This window comes from Saccoglossus kowalevskii, chromosome 2 (assembly GCF_978046115.1).
Source record: "Saccoglossus kowalevskii chromosome 2, keSacKowa6.1, whole genome shotgun sequence".
Taxonomy (NCBI): Eukaryota; Metazoa; Hemichordata; class Enteropneusta; family Harrimaniidae; genus Saccoglossus; species Saccoglossus kowalevskii.
In genome coordinates, this window is record NC_140642.1 from 44,644,577 (window position 1) to 44,666,743 (window position 22,167).

At 34.1% G+C, this 22,167-nt stretch overlaps 1 protein-coding gene across 1 annotated transcript in view; it reads left to right on the forward strand.

Moving 5' to 3' along the window:
* The first annotated feature begins 8,201 nt into the window (after window positions 1-8,201).
* The window catches only part of LOC102803953 (uncharacterized), a 269,239-nt gene continuing 255,273 nt past the window's right edge, over window positions 8,202-22,167 (forward strand). Inside the window, exons 1-2 of the mRNA XM_085507627.1 lie at window positions 8,202-8,343; window positions 9,463-10,549. Coding sequence (XP_085363753.1) covers window positions 9,607-10,549 — 943 coding nt within the window. The 5' untranslated portion in view covers window positions 8,202-8,343; window positions 9,463-9,606. The remainder of the gene's footprint in view (window positions 8,344-9,462; window positions 10,550-22,167) is intronic.

A 22,167-nucleotide genomic window follows, 5' to 3' on the forward strand; every position in this document is an offset into this window, starting at 1 on the left:
CGTTCATAGTATTGCATCTTATTTCGTGACAGATTAATCGCAAACACTGTTAGTTTCTTGTAATCCTATGGAAACACTTACATCGCCTATCAATGTGTGTATGAAATTAAAGGCGAAGGCGAATGCAATGGTCTCGATGCAGCCAGACTGAGTGATATGGACGAATCAGGAGTCTATACAATGCAGCAAGTGTTCACATAGACATTATATAATACAACATGTATTATACACGGAAATCAAACAACGTGATTTCAGGAGTGTTCAAGGCAATGTACATGTACTTCTAAGCTTGACAACGTGAAAGCATGTCATTGCGTTCATCTCACCGAGGCATTATATAAATGATTTCGATTTTTTTTACAAAATGCGATGTGACTAGTAGCAACTAGTAGTTTACAGTATTATGGTAAACATCTGAATACTAAAGTATGTATCATATGTAAACACCACTGTACTAGGGGCACTGATTGATTACAAAGTTGACCTCTTAGATTTGTTTGTTTTAATCAAGATGCAATATATTTCTGTACTGTGTAGGCTATCGAATATGGTAATGCACAGTAAAAAAAGTTGGTTATATGCTCTACAACCAGGGGCGATCTAGGATTCTGGAAAGGTGGGGGCGATAAGTTGACCGAAGGTCAAGTTCGCAAGCCGTTGGCGCGAAGCCCTGTTGGTTGTTAAAAATAGGGGGCTCGGCCCCCTCTAAATCCGCTCATGACAACGTATTTGATTACAATATGGTGTTGGTTAAATCATGGAAGGTACTAACTAACTCCGTTAGTACCTTCTATGGTGAAATGTACACTATAGCATGTACGTTTCAGTGCGAATATTGCCTCCAGTTAAACAATAACAAATATATTTTACAGAGCCTGAGACAGTCACTTAGTGAAGTAGATTATTTCAAATCTCGATACAAAGCAGTAGACATTAAACATATAATATGTCACTGTGATAACATCAATTACTATGGAAACCACGACAACACTCGAAACAATGTGAAATGATTATCAAAGAATTGAGTCGAAAATCATGCATAAACCACAGTACGTACACGTAAAGAATAAAATCTGCTTACCACAATGTGTGTTCTGTGACAACCTGTTCTCGACTACACGTTAGACATGCAAACAGTTAGCACACGCTCTGACACAAGTGAATAATTACACGACGTGGAAACAAACTCATTAAACCACGTAGGAAATGCAAGTTTGTCGACCTTTCTCTAGGTCAACCCAAACCACTGGGCAGTTAGACAATAACAATGTGTTGTCTGTTACTAATGTCTGAGCCACATACAAAACAACTCAGTTCCATTGTTCGACACAGCAAAGGACGCCAATATCTGCTGTGCTCACCTGAGATATGCACTCGCCAGTTCACTTTCTTCTTGTTCTCTGTAGCCATATACAAGAATATTCAAATTACTTGTAATGAAAGCGACAGTAAAGTGTGACTAGTTGCTGTTAGGTTACTCGTGCCATGTACTCACTAATATTTTACAAGATTGGTCAAAAAATACTCATATAATTCCTGAAACTGTACAGCAAATTGATAGCCAGATACTTTGGAATAATAAATTTTTAAAGATTGCTAACCATTCAGTGTATTTCCGGGGATTGGCAAACAAAAATATTAATAGGATTGGGGATTTAATTGACACCAATGGAAACTTTTACAATTGGGGTTTTTGGAATACTAAAGGTATTTCTCAAGTAGAATTTTTCCAAATTCAGGGCATAATAGATGCTATTCCAAGGGAATGGAAAAGTATAATTCATAGAAACAGACATACAAAGGTCGATTATGGTGAAGGGAATTATTGCAAGTTATTAATTCAACTACAAGTAAACAAATTTATAAATTGTTATGCAGAGATATTGTTGAGACTCCAACCATTGTCAGCCGATTTCAAGAACTGTATAGTGTATCCTCAGAAATGAGTAATGTGATATTTTCACTTCTATTTCAGACAACTATAGCTTCAGCCATGAGAGCTTTTCAGTTTCAAATTTTACATAGATACTTACCTGTTAATGCAAAATTATTTGAATGGAGCCTTGTAAATTCTCCTTTGTGTTCACTCTGCCAATTGTATAATGAAACAATTGAACATCTTTAGTTGACTGTCACCATGTTCAAAAATTATGGAATGCATTGCAGGCAGGGTGTAGTATTATTCAACAAATACAGTGTAATAAAGTAAATGTAATTTTAGGTATTTTAAATGATGACAATCTAATTTTGAACCATTTTATTTTACTGTTCAAAAAGTATATTTATAGCTGTAGAAGAAATGCTACAATCCCTTCTGCAAATGCGTTTAAATCACTAGTCCGTGAAAATAGAAAAATAGAGTTGGAAATAGCCCTATATAAAGGAAAGGAACAATATCACTATCGTGAATGGGAGCACCACCGTATACCAGATAGCGTTTGTCATGTACATTTTTTTTCCAGAGGGGATTTTGTCATCTGTTCTGTATCTTTTTCTTTATTGTGGAATTATTAACACAAAACAAATGTACTCACTAAACAAAATAACAACACACGAAATAAAGACGCAAGTGTTGCTTCATCTGGAGTTACACTATGACCACGGGGGGGGGGGGGGCTACTTGCATAGAAGTGTAATACGGGTATGTGCCGCCCGACTGGGTGTCATTTCACGTTATTTTGTTTAGAAGTGGGTTGTCATTTATCAATGTTTTGGTTTCGAAGTGTGTAGCATTTATTTACTTTTTCACCGGTCCTTATATTCAAAGCCAAATACCGGAAAAAGCTGAATAAAAAAAAAATGAATGCATCGTCCGGATGCGCTCACTGGTTGCGAAAGTTGTGATCTGTGTTTTTTTTCGCTGAAAAACACTTGTGTTTTGAAGTGGGTATATAAATAGAAAAAAATGGAAGCGAGTATGGTTTACGAGAGGTGGGCGCATACCCTTACCCACTTAACGTGGAAGTACCCCCCCCCCCGGGACTATGACCCAGCACTCAGAATTCTTAATTATTGAAAAATAGCCAAAGAAGTGACTTAGATAGTTCTGACAAAAGACTGGGATATTGCTGTGAGATAACTTTTAAGAAAAATAAACTGGTTTTAAAATGACGGACTGACGGACGGACATTTTAGACATCGTCGCTACCATGGTACAATGGCCGATGAACAAGCTTACCCACACCGGAATGCATATTTTGCAAGTTTTTGTTCATTCATTGTACCCATTCCAAATAATTACACTTTAGAAAATTTTGAAAAAAGGCACATCCAAGATAAAACTAAGAATAAGGTCGGCAAACAATTAGTCGATCTTTGTATTATAAATAATCTTTTAATAGCCAATGGTAGGAAGATAGGTGATTTAAATGGCAACTTTACCTTTACCAAGAACACAAAGCTTGTGGATAAATTGAAACCGCACTGTAAAAAATCATTTGGAACGTTGAGGCAAAGCAAAAGTACAACGTCATGTTAGAAAACTCAAAACAATGTTCAAAAACTACCTACCAATGATTTCAAAGACAGTGATGTCAATGAACCAACAGATCAGTTCAACACAATTTATCATTGATGCAGCGGATAACTGCCTTAAAAAGTAACCAATAAAAGAACAATAAATAATAAAAAATATAAATATTCAAAACAACAATGGTTTGATAAGTCGTGTTCTACAGTAAAATAGGAATTAATTGGTACCTCTAAGTTGCTAACAAAACAACCAACCAACTCGTATATGAAACACCAATATTATACTCTTAAAAAGCATTATACAAAACTAATAAAATATAAAAAAGAGAATATACAAACATGTTGGTGTTCAAACATGAATATATGGACAGCGTCAACCAAAATGAGTACTGGTCTGTACTGAAAAGCCTACGTAATCAAAAGACGAAAAGTCAAGACACAACAATATCAGGAAAAAAATGGATTGATCATTTTTCAAAACTTTATAATAAAACAAACAATAAAAATCATGAGTTACAAAATAATCTTATAGAAAAAGAAATGCAACAAATTGCTAACCAATATCTAAACTCAAATATCACATATGAAGAAATTCTTAGCACTGTTAGCAAACTAAAAAATAATAAGTCAGCTGCTGATGACAGCATTGCCAATGAAATGTTGAAAATCAAGAATAAGTTAATGATGAGATGTTTACAGAAACTTTTCAACTGTATTCTAGACAGTGGAAAATTTCCTGCAACCTGGAAATCTACAATTCTTGTCCACTACACAAATCAAGCGACAAATTAAATCTTGGTAATTATAAAGCTATTGCATTAACAAATTGTCTCTCAAAACTATTTACTGGCATAATGAATCGAAGATTGACCACATACTTGGAAGAAAATAAATTATTTACCGACATGCAGTTTGGCTTTAGGAAAGACAGGAGAAGGACAGACGCAATTTTCCTGTTAAAAACAGCAGTTAAAAAAACAATTTATAATAAAAATAAAAGCAGCAGTTCTGGAAAATGCTCATACACTTGTTTTGTTGGCTTTAGAAAAGCTTTCGACAGCATCTGGAGAGATGTGCTCTTTCTTAAGTTACAAAACATTGGTATTACGGGGAGTTTTTATGAAATAATAAAATCTATGTATAAGGATATTAAATATAAAGTTAAATTGTCAGAGGGTATAACTGATGGATTTCAGTCTACCTGTGGAGTTAAGCAAGGTTGCAATTTATCACCAACTTTATTTAACATTTTTCTGAATGATCTGCCAGAATTATTTGGGGATCAAATTGATAAACCAGTTCTAATGGGCGAGAAACCTTTAAATTGCATCCAATATGCAGATGACCTTGCATATATTTCAGAAACGGAAGACGGACTACAAAGCTGTCTGAACAAATTAAGTGACTATTGTATAAATTCTAATTTAGAAGTAAATGTAAAGAAAACTAAAGTTATGGTATTTAACTGCAGATTGATTAAAAACATGAATTTTAAAATCAACAACCAAGACATAGCAGCTGTTAGTGAGTTTTACTATTTAGGGGCAATATTTACTCCAAATGGAACATTTAAAACAAACTTATCTATGTTAAAAAAACAAATCAATAAAGGCTCTTTTCAGCATTAGACAAACAGTCTTAAACCACAAAATAATCTCACCAGCACTTAGTTTGAAAATTTTTGACCAGTTAATTTCACCTAATGAAACCACAACTGACAGTAACAGTTTAGAGCAAGTTTGCAGTCATTTCTACAGATTTATCCTAGGAGTGAGTAAAATGACGCCAATTAGTGGTTTGAAAGCAGATCTTGGTAAGTTACCAATAAAATTAAAAATTAATTTGGCTCAAATTAAATACTGGCATAGACTATATAGTCTGCCAGATAATCACATTTTAAAATCATCCCTGGTTGAAATGATAAAAATTTATTCAAACTGGGTAAGGAATATTAAAGTTACACTAGGACATGATCTAATTAAAATAAAAAATGACCACAATATGAAAAATTGGGATCAAATAATAAAAAAAAGGAAAACTCAGGCTATCTGAAAATTATATTCAAAGATTGAGAGAACAACTAAATTTCAGTGAAACCAATGAAAACTGAGAACATACAAATTATTCAAAGTAAGTTATGATAAGGAAATTATTATATACTATGGAAATAGAATTAGATAGGAGAACAAAGCCCGAAATAGAATTAGAAAATAGACACTGTAAAAAATGTAACACTGAAGCATTAGAAGATAAAAAAACATTTCCTGCTATTTTGTACTGGCTATATAGAACAGAGAAAAAAGCTGTTTGAGTGTGCAATAAATATTTACACAATGGATGTGAATTCCATATTTAAAAAGATTATGGAGAATAATATAGCCTTAGCAAAATATTTGAAGAGCACAATTTTTAAAACCATGGAAAGTAATTAATTTATTTTTTCTTTTATTTTACTAACATTTTTCTTATATTTTATCTCTTTTGAATTGTATTGTTATCGTGTTTCTTTGTATTTTATGTTCTTACCATACACAAACCCTCTGAAGGTTTTAAGCAGCGTAATAAAGTTATTATTATTATATTGTCTTTGTAAACTAACTTGCTAATTTTCATTTACACTACCATGGTTCTTATTAACCAAACACACCTACCACATACTAGAGCACGTTACGTCAGCGTCGGTCAGTCGTAGGTTGCACAATATTCTGCACAGCTTTCCTGTGTGGTGAAATTGTGCGTGTTCTTCTTCCAAGCGTCATGGAATAATTATTTCAGGAGGAATCGGGATCGTTCATCGCTGCATACAATAACTACAAGCACCAGATATATGCAGTTGTGCTTTTTAGTCTTTGTCAGGGAGACTCACCCACGGCAACCCGGAGTGCCACTCTCCTACGCCAGTCTGTACAATGAGTTAAATAAAGATGCACTATGAATTCTAGGTAATGATTACGTCTCTAAATATGAACGCACCAATCAGATTGTCATTATTTGTGCTACTCTATATTTTGCACCAATCACAACTCTAATAAGTGGACAATAACTTATGTTCATCAAAGTCAACACCGTGACTGTTATTTGTTTGTGAATATCGTATATATTATCGACACAACTTTACATTGCTGTCGCATAAGCTCAAAGGAATTAAAGATACTTCTGGTCTACCAATGTTACGTAATGACAAATGAAACACAAATGTTGATTTAGCTAATGATGGTCACATTATAATTTCACACCGATGTCACTTCAAGCAATGCAATTAACTATATGACGTCATCGTAATCATGTCCACAATCCCTATGATATACGAATGAAAATATATCATGATACAAAAGACGTGTACACCATGGCATTGACTCGCAGATAGGCAATGCTTCGATGTTTCTGTATTTTGTGTACTTTTTAAATCTAGCAATAATGGATAATAATTCTGGGCATTGTAAAATCTCATATTACTACATGTATTTTATTTTACGCAGATCAACGGGCATACCATTAACATATAATATGAGCAATATGATAAAATAACTGAGAGCGAAAAAGGTCAATATTTCATGAAATGTCAAGGAACTCAATTAGAACCGACATTAATAACGCGTACTTACCGTGGAACTGCCCACAATATACACATAGCATTCTGAAAGAAAATGGTCTGGATCATATTTACAACTCTCATCCACCAACAAATGGAATAATATCTTCTATAAAACTTGCGAAGCTAATCAATTTAGACTTTTTCAGAGCACAATAAAAAACACGAGGTCATTAAACCACTATACTTAAAAAAAACACAACTAAAGATAAAAGTATGTTAATAACTCGTTGATCATTTTGGCATCTCTATTCTTTTTGAGGCAAGGTTAAGAAGAACGTTTCATCATTTCACTATTAGCGCATTTCACCCAGGAAGCCCGAACTTTAGATTTTCCTTACGTTATGAACAATACTCTTGAGAGAGAAACATCAAATGTTAATCAGGAAATTCATTAGGGAAAGTTGGGCCACAAGGAAGGAAGTTTAATCGAATAGTTGTTCAAGTAGTGTTTGTTTTCAGTTTATTTCATTGCCTATTTTGATGTTCTTTTACTTGTATTTGGCTTGTAGGCATTTTCCGTTTCAAAGGCGAATAAATAATATTATTTATACATGGGAACATTTCTACTCACCTAATTATAAAGCTCACTAATTACTTACCCCATGGATGTACTAACATGATTACCCTTTATCTTGAATGCTCATGTTAGTGGCGTTGGCAGGGGGGGGGGGGTCTCGGGTGTGTGTGTGTGTGCACAGGGGGGGGGGGGCTGTCGCCGCCTCGAAAATATCTTTATCATTAATACAACATAGAGTATGCATCAGCTTACAAGTAACAACAAATAAAAGTTTTTTTTTCCCCAGCAACACCTTTCATGCATTTCTCACGATGTCTAGCTTCCATTTCTTAAAATCTACATAAAGATTTCAAATTGACCCCTAAATGTATTCATAACTTTCTGCAACGATATTGTAACAATGTAGTAAATCTCTCGAAAACACAATCTTCATAGATGCACGGTTACATATCGAAGATTTCAACGGCCGTCATGACACATAGAAGAGCTTCGTCGCGACAGAGCGCGATTTATAGAAAACGTATTTGAGGGCGTTTGTTTGTCGCAAACCGTGAGTTGTGCCGGTAATACGCAACCACTCTCCAGGGGGAGGTTATTGCAAGAGCCTTTAATAAGTATGGCTGATAAACGGTGTCGTGATTCTATGTGGCGGGCGAGTTCGAAAACATTCCTATTCCGTTGATATTACGGTTTACGTGTTGTGTATTACAGGTTATCTAATCCATGCAATAGTGATTAGTTGGTTGCTGATGAACTCGCGGTAAGTACAGTGTCTCCAACAACCGTTTAATAGTTGTGTTTATAACAACCCAGGACCCATGGTAAAATATGGTCTGCTGTACTACGTACGTTATGTTTGTATGTGAGGCGCGGTCTCGTCTGTAGTGAGCCAAACGACCATATATGTATTATTGTTATTCATGGCCAGAGTTCCGTTGACACTCTCTGAGTATATTGTATACATTGCTATTGTAGTATTGTATAGCATGGTTGACCATCCTAATGTGTCGGTGTGAGTACATAGACAAATGGGATCGGTATTTTACGTAACAAGTCAGAATCTACTGTTGTGTTTTCAACAATTGATTCATTTATCTAGGCCAAGCTTTCACAATACAATTTTGATTAATAGTTAAAAGTTAATAAATTATTTCTTCACAAAGATAGTGTATGACTGTAAAAATGATGTATTTGTTTTTCATTAAAATTAAATTTAATATGCCCTGGTAGTTCTAATCCTGTTTTTATTTTGTAGTGCCAATGTGTACTTCTGTGACTTGCATTCTTCCTGTATTTTTGTCCTTCACAAAGACAAATTGAAAGCTCTTGGATAGTAGGTGCAACTTTGCGTAATGAAATTCTAATACAAAGATGTAGCTCTTTTGCGTACCTTAGAACTCATTCAACTGTAATACAGAATATGATTGAAAAGTATTATAGCAATTATTTGCTGGCTTTTGTGCATTGAGTTTTGAGCAGAAAATAACAAATATAGATTTAAATATTTAAATAAAAATATTATGTAATTTTGTGTATTGAATGAAGCATTTGCGCAAAATATCATCTTTTAATTAATTACTCTATACCAGATTCCCGTTTAGCCTGGAGTTGGTCATACGAAGCTGACTTCTAATGTAAAGGCACTGCAAGCAAACTCTTTATATATGTTTAGTAATAAATATGAATGTTTTCTTTAGAAGCTTGATATTTCTTAGTAATGTATTGCCTCTCTTCCTGCACAAGATTTCATTCAAAAACTGAACCATACCAGAATGTCTTAACTGCTCAAGTAAATCAAATTGCTTGTTAATATTTAATATTGCAGATTATTGTCACTTGAAGAAATTTTTATCTTAAATGAAGGTCTTCTTTTTTTAAGGCTCCAATGATCTCGTTAAAATGGATCAAGAGGAGACAGTTGCCATAGTTACTAAGCAGATTGTCACCAAGGAAACTACATAAGTGAAATATGATGGTAGGAAGGAACTGAATTTACACTGTGTGATTAAAACTAGTTTTCATCATGGCAGATGAGGATAGAGAAACTGCTTTGGAACCATTACACAGCACAGATGAAAACCAAACGCAACATTCACATAGGAGTCCAGTATGCAACCGAATATGCATGTGTACCCTAGATGGGGTAGCACTTTTTTGTATAATTACTACGGCTGTAATTTTCTTCTGGAGAGGCACTTGGTATATTATGGATAACATTGTCAATCCTCGGAACTATGAAGCCAGTGGCTGGCTCTCCTTTGTTTTGGGCTTCCTTATCATTATCGTCATGCACATGTGGCAAACTACTTTCAAACGAATTGTTGGCAAAAGTAATCGTGTATTGTGGAATATCGCTAGTCGGGTACATACATACATTTTGGCGTTTGGATGCGTTAACCAGTGGCGGGGTGTTTGGCATGTCTGGGATAACTATACTGGTGATGGTTTGAATAGTGGATTGATATCAACGTTTACAGCATTAGCAATTCTATGGGCATCTAGAAGCAGCAGAAATATCTTGCGACCACCAAACAGCTTGCTTTTTGACTGCAATCATAAGTTTACTATATTGACAAGGTTTCGAGTTGAAATTTCATCAGATATCTATTTATACTTATTAGACTTGATCTTCACAGTGATTGTTCTTGGCAGTGCAGTGGTGTCTTATTGGAGAGGCATGTGGACTTGTATCGATAATGTACTTTTCCCAGCTGATACAGAATTCTCAGGATGGGCATCTTTAGGTATCGGATATGGGATAGTTTTTACCAGCTATTTACTTCAATTCATTGCTGCAGAAATATCTTGCAGACTTGGAAAATATTCACGCATAGCCTTTGAAGATTTTTTTCTTTCCATTGTGGCCTTTGGAATTTTAAATATCTGGAGAGGGGTGTGGTACCTTAGTGATGTTTATATTATATCTGATAAAGTGTGGGCCAGTGGATGGACTACTCATTGTATAGGTAAGTTTATATCAACATACATTTGTTATATATTCATGCTGAAATTCAATTACAAAACTGATATATTTCCTGTGGTCATCAACCAACGTCATTTATTGACTTGTAAGATTAATGATTAAATTAAATTTATTTATGTTTACTTTTGACAACTGGTATTTATTTACAAGAATTTATGTTTTATTTTAATTATTGTTCTGATATTATCTATTTGAGTTGATTAGATATTTGTAGGGATTTCACAGTCAGACAAAAACAAATGTCAGCAAATAAAATAATTCAAATATAAATGAATAAAAAATAATAGTAATGATAAATAAGATAAAATAAAATAAGGAAAAGCTCAAGACATTTTATTTCAATGCGAATGAAGCCAACCACAATATAGAATGCCATATACAAACTACAAAGAATCCATGCTGATGATAAATAGATGCAGTTTTCAAAAAGAGCTTTGCCAACTAACCAAAGGAACTGTAGATTGGAGCATTATTTGCAGCTGGTTTTCAGTCTCATTACAATCATTACATTTTTTGTTGAGACACTATTAGCGGTGAATGTATCCATCAGTGAAATGGAAAATACATGTACCTTTTGTACATGGTATATCATTATGGTTCATTGTAAGTGAACAGTTGACATTCAACGTACCTCTTAATGACTATTGCATGTGTATGTCTAACATAGTGATAGGAGTATTTGTTCACATTATGTCAACTCTGTTTGAGGGGACATTGATATGTAGACACAAGTGTTCATATAGACATACTTACATTCATTCCTGCTTTGTTCATTGTTCAAAGCTTGTAATGTGACCAATTATACAGTTATATCAGTCAATGGATTTATTTCTAGTTTCAATTTACACTTGAATTCAAACTCAGTATTACTTATTGTTTTAACTTATTGAAATTAATTACAGAAGTTTTCTGCAAATTTAAAGTGCCTTTGAAATGGCTGCTATTTTCATGCCTAAAATTATCAATTGGTACATAAATATTATTAATTTTTATGTTTCTAAGCATGAATTATTTTTTTAAGTGAAAAAATGTGTTTTAGACTCAGTCTATGACAACTTTATTTTTGTGTATTTTAAAACGAGGCTCCTCATTAGCTTCTCATTTGCATACATAAATTCCCCTTGTGACGTCAGAAGGGGAAGTCGCATGGCAGCTTGCATTGCCGATACGTGTAAATAAGGCAAATTTCTTGTGCAGTTTTCTCGTCTTTGACTATATTGTCACTTATGTACTTGTTCGTCGAGGAAGAATGGACCATAATGAACACATAGTATCAATTGTTGTTGCATGAGGTTGAGTTAGATGAGAAATTTGTCCGTTCTGGTGTAGCTGGTCACCGTGATCGTCACCGACACCGGTGCACGTTTGTACACTGTTGCTGGACAAAATAGAATTTGACGTCGGAATTATCTCGTTATTTAGCAAGTTACTAGGCACGTCACTACACTGTTTTATTTCATCGATCGTCTGAGTAAAACTTTCAATTTTGACATTCTAAACATTGGACTATAGTGATCACTATAAAATAATTAAAATAACGACAAATCACAGTTACTAAATAAATTACAGCCGCGTGGAAATAAATTGACATTTTGTTGAAATAGGTGAACGCGTCGGGTCACGACGAGGGCAAGTGCGTTAAAAGTGGCGTTTAATTGGATAACAAAAATAATCGAGATCGACACACATACAGATAAATTCAGAGTGGATTCGAGTTAGCGTGATCCATGGCGTGATTATCATAATTATAACATCGTATTAAAACTTTATTTGGTGAAATACATTGACCAAGCCCGGATTCTTATTTCATAAATTATTACGCAGATCAAGCTGCAAGCATGGAGGTAAAAAAGAACAGAGGTGTGAATTCGTCATTCAACACCAATCACCAAACAATTCAGAAACTTTTAGCCTTCGAAAATGAAAACAGTTAGCAGTGTGTAAGGGCTGTGTAATTTCCTGTTTGTCCGACGTATCGTTTTCGTGTCACTGTCAAAATTATTGCTACCTTTTACTTAACAGGGACTAAATGGTTTCTATGAAACGTTAACCAGGATCGCAAAAAAAGTCAACTGATCATGGGCTGGTCCGGAATCTATTTCTTTCAAAAGTGTTGCGCCAGGTTTACGTTGTCGGCGTTTATCTTTAAACCTAGTCGTTTTTTTTTATGGATGAGGACAGTTTTTCCCCAAAAAATGAATCTAAGGTTAAGTGATGTCGCACCTTCGGATCGATTAGAAATGTGTGAATACTTATACTACGACTATACGTTTCACTGCAACTGCCCACAGCACAACATCTAAAAACTCTCTCTCTCAAAAAAAAAAAATAAAATAGACAAAAAAAAAAGAAAAAACGCCGACCGAAAAATGTATATCATTTAAAAGTATACTGAACGACCAGTGTTATTACGGCTAAGGGGTATGACTTCCTCTCACATTTTGTCATTTGGTGGCGCACTTTCGGCGAGAGTCGGAAATCCGGAAACAGTCGACCGTTTCACGATAGGTGGGCGTGGCTACAACACGAGAAATATCCCAAATTTACTTGGATACGAGTTATCATTTTCAGCAAAAAAATCAATAACTACCCTTTTCAGTGGGACACAGATCTAAAATGGGAAACGTGAGGGTGGGCATTGCACAGGCACTTTAAGTTTCACATTCTCTCCTTCCACATCTACCATATATTCCTGTGGCTTTATAAATCATAAAATCATTTCTACATGTTTTGTGCATAAACTAAACAGATGTTTATTCCAGCGAAGATACAATATAAAGTTAACTTGTCCAACAAATCAATGTATAAATACTGTAAATCAGATTTAAAAAAAAGCAGCAGTCTATCAGCTTTTGTGTATACTGACCATTTCAACCATGACCAGGATGAATACGAATTAGCAGAAATAGAATAAGGTACGAACAATTAACCAGTCCCAAAAAAAAAACAAAAAAAAACAACATTGATAGGATATATTGTATTATGAGTGGAATACATTGCTGCCGATATATATGATATATATAGTGCTTTTTGATTAAATGGGGTCAAATTCTTAACATGTGGGAAGGCCAAAAGAATTTCTGTGCTGAATGATTGTCATTGATGAATATTTATGAAAAGGCAGTGCAGTGCTGAATAGTGTTGTTTTTACTGATCATAACATTTTTTGCCTCTATAGTTGTACAACAATTGTACACTAGAACATTTCAACCAAACTTGGTGAGAACATACCACATATATAGTGGGTAACTAGTATTTTCTTTTTTAGAATTCATGTGTAATTTTTAGTACCGAGTATTGTTTATTTTACTTCCAATTCATTGCTTGGCTAATGTTATAATTACTGATGAGTGTCTGGCCCACAGGCCTATTTTTTTGGATGATTTTTGGATGATTTTGAGTCAATAAACCCACTTGCTTTGAACACATTTACATGTTTGATTGAACAACACAGGCTGATTTCAGGTATGAGTCTTGCACATTGCTTTTACTGTTTGATTTTATATTTTGCCTTGCCTGTTATTTGCACATCCTGTGTATGATTTGAGATATATAAAGTCAGTGTTGATACATTATGAGACATGGGTGTACTCTAATGCCTATAATTAGCACAGATGATGACTTCAAAGCAATTTATAAAATATCCCTAGCTTGTCTGTCAGTCTGTGTATAGGAATTGGTTAAAAGCATTTGTTAAAAGTCAAGAGGTGTGCAGATAACAACAGTTAAGTGGAAATCTACAGTATAAAAGAGTTTGTCTGAGTCACTAACTTCATTGACAAGTACTGTGATTAGCATGAAGATATCTTGTATCACATATAATTGTATATCTATGTGTTTGCAGGGAATCATATCCACTGCATAGACACACAGTATGTGGTTGGGGGGGAGTCTATGGTGGATATGAACTATGTGATAGTAATTATCTTTATTGCGTTCGTATCCCTATTAGGATTTTGACTAAAATGCAATACAGATGTGAATAAAGACAAACAAACAATTAAATTGTAAATAAAAAAGCACACAGAAAAATAAAAAAAAAATAAAAAATAAAAAAATATAAATAAAATAAAAAAACAACTAGCAAATAAAAGTAGAAAAAAAAATAATGGTAAAGTAAATTGAATTGTTTTCCACATTTGTGTTGGTGAATGTTTAGATTACTATTGCATGTACATGACCTTATCTTGAGATAGCTGACTATAATGTTTTCAGTTTTTCCTCTCTTGTTTTGAAACCTCTATGTATTTTGCTATTTGTATTATTGTTTTCGCATCTTTATTATTTAAAATATATTTTAATTTTTCTTTATTGTTTGCTAAGTGTTGGGGTGATAACAGCTGATAAAGTATTTTCTTTCTTCCGCGTAGAGATCACATGTTAAAAGAAAATGTTCTTCGTTCTCTATGGCGTTATTTTCACAACATAGACATTTTCTTTCAGATATATCTGTGTTGTTATATCTCCCAGTCTCTATTTGTACCCCCCGGTAGTCTGTGAGCACTAATCCTCAATTTTGTCATTGATGACCTGTGATGAGTATTTTTGACTACGTGTAAGTAGTTTTCAAAACCAAAGTCTGTTTTCAGTTCCCTGTAAGTGCGCAATTTATTTTTGTGATTTTTCCCTTTGTTATCATTGTCTAAAATCTGTTTAAAATTTGTTTCAAACTTTGTTTTTAGTTTTTCTGATATTATTTTATCTATATTTACATTGTTCGCATTTTGCTTTTTTTCTTCCTGCCACAAATGGTCTATATCTAGATCTTTAAGTATAAGTTTTAACCCGGAAACGCAGTTATAGATGCCAGTCTAGTTCTAAGCCAAGACTGTATGCTTCAATATACCAGAGAATTTTCAGGCATTTTTTTTATTCGAGACCAGTATTTGATCATCTGTTTTATCCCTGTTGTAATTAATGGATACCTTCCTAATTCTAAAAGACATGCCACATTAGTCGCTTTGCTGTTAACTTTGAGTAGGTATTTGCAGTATTTCATGTGCAATTGTTCCATTGGTGACATGATATTCATATACATCTTTTGGTGTTTAATTATACTATCTGACCAGATTTCTGCACAGTATAAAAGTATTGGTTTTATCATGGTATCAAACATTTTAAGATATGTTTTTATTGGTATATATGTATCTGAGAATAATAACTGTTTTACCTATGTGAATAGGTATGTTCGGAGAACCCTTTGCCTAAATTCACTACGTTCAATTACCCACCATAGACTCCGGTCAGTCAAAATGACTATTAGGCCGATATGTGGTGGGTTTTCCGAGCAAACAGAAAATGATGAAAGTCTTTTCTCAGTCCGAGATGATACACTCTACACCACTCATCACCTAGCTAGGAGATCTAATCATATCCTATTAGTGAGAACCCTGTTGGCATTCATTTATGGTATAAGCAGCTTATGCGCTTACGTAATTGACAGATGTATGTCTATGCTCCAAATATAACCACATTTGCATGCAGCAGTTGGTGTAGTTCGCAGTAAACACTTTTGTTAATTTTTCCACATAAACAGTTTACGCTGGTGTATTAATGGTGGATTTTATACCTGTGTAAACTGCAGTTGTCTAAGTTCACACTGGAACCGAACATCTAAGCAAAAGTATGGAAGTGAATTTATCACCACACACTACATTGTATCATGGATGCTTCTTAGTACATCCATGATTGTATATATTTACACCACTTCCCAAAATACACAATTTTGACAACAAATACCATTTGGTTGAGGTATTAACATCAAAATTAAATATAAATAAACATTAAAACTATTAAAACATGCGCATATCTCGTTTCTTGAATGCATAAGAGATTAATCAATGTATTGAAATGGGTACTGCTTATGAGGTTTGTAAATTTGGCTGTGTTTTCTAGGAGTGATGCATTTGTGTGGACATATAAATTTGCCAAAACATACTTTTTTGGGCACTTGTGTCTGTTATTAAAACTAGCTAGGCCTCTGCTAGCCCTTTGCCAGTCACAAATGGCAAATTTCATATTAATCTGGCTATATTGAAATGTATCACTTTCGTCACCAATAGCTAAAAGTAATTTCAAACCATGATTTTTTTCTCCAAACATTTTTATCATTCAAAAGCATGTCATTACCCACAGAATACTATAGTTTTCTATATAATACTATAGCGCATTCCAATTTTCTGACAAATTCTTGACTTTTTATTTCTCCTCATTTTCTAAGAAACTGAACCAGTTTGAAATTGGTGATGAAAAACAATGTACAGGTAGTAATCAGTTTGATTAAATTTGAAACTCAGTGGAAGCCTTGTATAGTGACTAAATTATTTCCTAAAACAACCAAATAATCACAAATCTGACATGTTTGACTCCTGGGGTTGACAAACACACACTCACATTTTGATGTGTGTAAGTAAATACATTCTCTATGCCAAATTCATAACTATCCTCGACACTGCTGCTTTTGATATAGTAAAACATGTTATTACAGACAGCGGTCTGCATTTCCCATTATTAATATCAGTCACTCTCTCTAAGTTTCTCATTATTATACTTAGATTTCTTATTATTATATCATTCAGTCTTCCAAGGTTTCCCATTATTATACCAGTCAGTCTCTCCAGGTTTCCCATTATTATTCTAGTCAGTGTGCCATTATTACATGTATATCTTTCTGTTTCTTTAGGTTTAACATTATTATACAATCAGTTTCTGTTTCTCATTATTATACCAATCACTCTTTCTATATTTGTCATTAATATATCAGTCAGTTGCCCTGGGTTACCATTGATTATATCAGTCAGTCTTACTAGGTTTCCCATTATTACACCAGTCAGCCTTCTATGTTTGTCATTGTTACACCAGTTAGTCTCCCTAGGTCTCCCATTATTACACCAGTCAGCCTTCTATGTTTGTCATTGTTACACCAGTTAGTCTCCCTAGGTCTCCCCAATCATGCTCCACACATTTGAATCCCATGCATTTTTTAATCAATTCATGCATATTTATGTCACATGCCACATTTGTCCCAAAACATGAAAGTATCCGAACACAAAGTGTAATCTTCTAGCATCTCACAAACTAAAGTCAGATGATTAAAGGTTATAATCGAGTGTTTGCTTATATATGATGAAATTATCAGTCCTCGTCCCCGTCCGTTCAACATCTTTTCTCTGTAATGTCTGACCGATTTGTACAAAGTTGGTCATATTGGAATACATATGTACATAATTTTGTTTTTTTGTTTCATTGATCACTGACTGACTGGCAACCAGTTTTGTCCCCAAAAATACTAAAAATCAATTGGGACATGTCATCAATCATTCTCATATCTGCCTTTCAGCATGGATACACATTCTTTACTCTGAGTCTAACACTCTAAGTTGAGCCAACCAGTTGCTCAACTTCATTGCTGTATCTATTATTAAATTCTGTGTAAATTATCAGGTTCCCTGTGAAGATTAAATTGTATTCTATAGTGAGAGAGGAAAAAGCTAGATCTATTATATGAAGTGTAATTTGAATATCGCTGTTGCTTGCTATCGTCTTGCTATCATCTAGGTATAAGTTATATCTAGATGAGATTAACCTGATGAGAATCAGAAAGTTGGAGTTGTGAATAATCATATGAGACACCAGATTTTACTAGACACATGGTTAGATTTCGTTACCTCCCTATCATTCAGATTTTACTAGACACATGGTTAGATTTCGTTACCCCCCCTATCATGTTGAAGTTGCATTAACCGAATGTAATAGCAATTTTCATCCTGGAGAAAAGTGTGAGAATCGTCATGGTGATGTCCGGCTACAGGTGTGAGGACTCATTATAGTACAATCAATGTCAGTCACACTGAGCTACAGATGCAATAGACTCATTACATCATTTGAAAGAAAAACACAGAAAACAACCAGAAAATGATGAGGTCTGGGTTACAACACCTAAAATACCCCGGAATTCCAATTGTATATGGAGAAACAGAATCTAGAAATCCAGACGAGTATGGAAAAAAAATTCCTGGAAATTCAGGCAGTTTTGGCTACTAAATAAAATATGGCCTAGGTTTTCTCACCACATACCGGTTGATGAGGTTGGTTTTCCAACAGTATGACTAAAAAAACTTGGAATTTTGACTGTATATGGTAAAACAATTGAGCCAGTATGAAATAGTTATTACTGAAATTAGATAAGGATGGTGGCACGAACGAGCTCATCAACACCGTGAATCAGGACTAGTTTGGATTTCCATTATCAAGTATAAAATTGTGAACTTGGTAAATTAGCATATGGTGAGAGTTATATTTGGAAATCCTACTCTGTATGGTGTCACAAAGGAACTCATCAACACCATAAGTAGGAACTATAGTTTTGGATTTCCATTACTGTATGGTGAATGGTGATTTGGAAATAAATCTTTGTATGACTTTATACACCCATTGAAATTATACCCTGTATGAAGTAAACACACAAGCTCATCAACATGGGGGTGGCAAAAATATAAACTGGAATGGCCCATTACAGTAATGAGTTTCCCAGAATTAAAATCCACAAGAATTATTTTGTATATTGAATAGATATCACAATACATTTTATTGTTTGTTAAAACCTGTTCATATAGATAACTATGAAGAATACTAGCATGTAATTTTCAATTATCTACTCATGTGAGGGTCCTTGTAAAATGCTGAGCATGCATCCAGTGTATTAATGTTCATCATAGCAGGGCTCTTTTGCAATTATTTTATAAATACAAGTATGTACATTGTATGGTGTGTGAAATCGATAACATGATCTTTCTTGTAAGTTCATGCTGCATATCCCTATAGCTGTTAACAAATTCTGTTCTCTAAAGACAATGTTGACAATGTTAGACCCTTTCCAGTTAACAAAGTTAGTAATTATTATCACACATTTAAATTATTCTTATGATGGGTAATTAAGATGGATTAAAATAATGGTTATGGTTATTAGAAATGTACATATAGTTATGCATCACCAATGTCTCCAAGTAATTGGAAATAATATCTACTAATAGCAAGATATTGTCTGTTTAAATAATTTAACTTTCTTTCAATATGTCTAGGCATTCTCCAGTTAACACAGACCATTAATAATAGTTATTATTAGTTAACAATTTTTGGTAGACTTCCAGGACCCTCAAAGAAATATTGTGGTACTTGCATTTGATGTCATACCACAGACACATGGCAAATCATCTACATCTCTATCTGACTTTAGGATGTAATAACTATATGATATATCCCACTCTTGTATTGTGTCCCTTGAGATGATATCACAGACACATGGCAAATCATCTACATTTCTATCTGACTTTAGTATGTAATAACTATATGATGTATCCCACCCTTGTATTGTGGCATTTGAGGTGATATCACAGACACATGGCAAATCATCTACATTTCTATCTGACTTTAGTATGTAATAACTATGATATATCCCACTCTTGTATTGTGGCATTTGAGATGATATCACAGACACATGGCAAATCATCTACATTTCTATCTGACTTTAGTATGTAATAACTATATGATGTATCCCACCCTTGTATTGTGGCATTTGAGGTGATATCACAGACACATGGCAAATCATCTACATTTCTATCTGACTTTAGTATGTAATAACTATATGATGTATCCCACCCTTGTATTGTGTCCCTTGAGATGATATCACAGACACATGGCAAATCATCTACATTTCTATCTGACTTTAGTATGTAATAACTATATGATGTATCCCACCCTTGTATTGTGTCCCTTGAGATGATATCACAGACACATGGCAAATCATCTACATTTTCTATCTGACTTTAGTATGTAATAACTATATGATATATCCCACCCTTGTATTGTGTCCCTTGAGATGATATCACAGACACATGGCAAATCATCTACATTTCTATCTGACTTTAGTATGTAATAACTATATGATGTATCCCACCCTTGTATTGTGTCCCTTGAGATGATATCACAGACACATGGCAAATCATCTACATTTCTATCTGACTTTAGTATGTAATAACTATATGATATATCCCACTCTTGTATTGTGGCATTTGAGGTGATATCACAGACACATGGCAAATCATCTACATTTCTATCTGACTTTAGTATGTAATAACTATATGATATATCCCACTCTTGTATTGTGGCATTTGAGATGATATCACAGACACATGGCAAATCATCTACATCTCTATCTGACTTTCGTATGTAATATTTAACTATGATATATCCGACTCTTGTATTGTGTCCCTTGAGATGATATCACAGACACATGGCCTATCATCTACATTTCTATCTGACTTTAGTATGTAATAACTATATGATATATCCCACTCTTGTATTGTGGCACTTGAGATGATATCACAGACACATGGCAAATCATCTACATTTCTATCTGACTTTAGTATCATTATGTAATAACTATATGATATATCCCACTCTTGTATTGTGGCACTTGAGATGATATCACAGACACATGGCAAATCATCTACATTTCTATCTGACTTTAGTATCATTATGTAATAACTATATGATATATCCCACTCTTGTATTGTCGCCCTTGAGATGATATCACAGACATATGGCAAATCATGTGCATTTCTATTTGACTTTAGTATGTAATAGCTATATGATATATCCCACTTCTGTATTGTGGCACTTGAGATGATATCACAGACATATGGCAAATCATCTACATCTCTACCTGATTTAGTATGTAATAACTATATGATATATCCAACTCTTGTATTGTGACACTTGAGATGATATCACAGACACATGGCAAATCATCTACATTTCTATCTGACTTTAGTATGTAATAACTATATGATATATCCCACTCTTGTATTGTGGCACTTGAGGTGATATCACAGACACCTGACAAATCATCTACATCTCTATCTGACTTTAGTATGTAATAACTATATGATACATCCCACTCTTGTATTGTGGCACTTGAGATGGTATCACAGACACATGGCAAATCATCTACATCTCTATCTGACTTTAGTATGTAATAACTATATGATATATCCCACTCTTGTATTGTGGCACTTGAGGTGATATCACAGACACATGGCAAATCATCTACATCTCTATCCGACTTTAGTATGTAATAACTATATGATATATCCCACTCTTGTATTGTGGCACTTGAGATGGTATCACAGACACATGGCAAATCATCTACATCTCTATCTGACTTTAGTATGTAATAACTATATGATATATCCCACTCTTGTATTGTGGCCCTTGAGATGGTATCACAGACACATGGCAAATCATGTGCTTTTCTATCTGACTTTAGTATGTAATAACTATGATATATCCCATTCTTGTATTGTGGCCCTTGAGATGATATCACAGACACCTGACAAATCATCTACATCTCTATCTGACTTTAGTATGTAATAACTATATGATATATCCCACTCTTGTATTGTGGCCCTTGAGATGGTATCACAGACACATGGCAAATCATCTACATCTCTATCTGACTTTAGTATGTAATAACTATATGATATATCCCACTCTTGTATTGTGGCCCTTGAGATGGTATCACAGACACATGGCAAATCATCT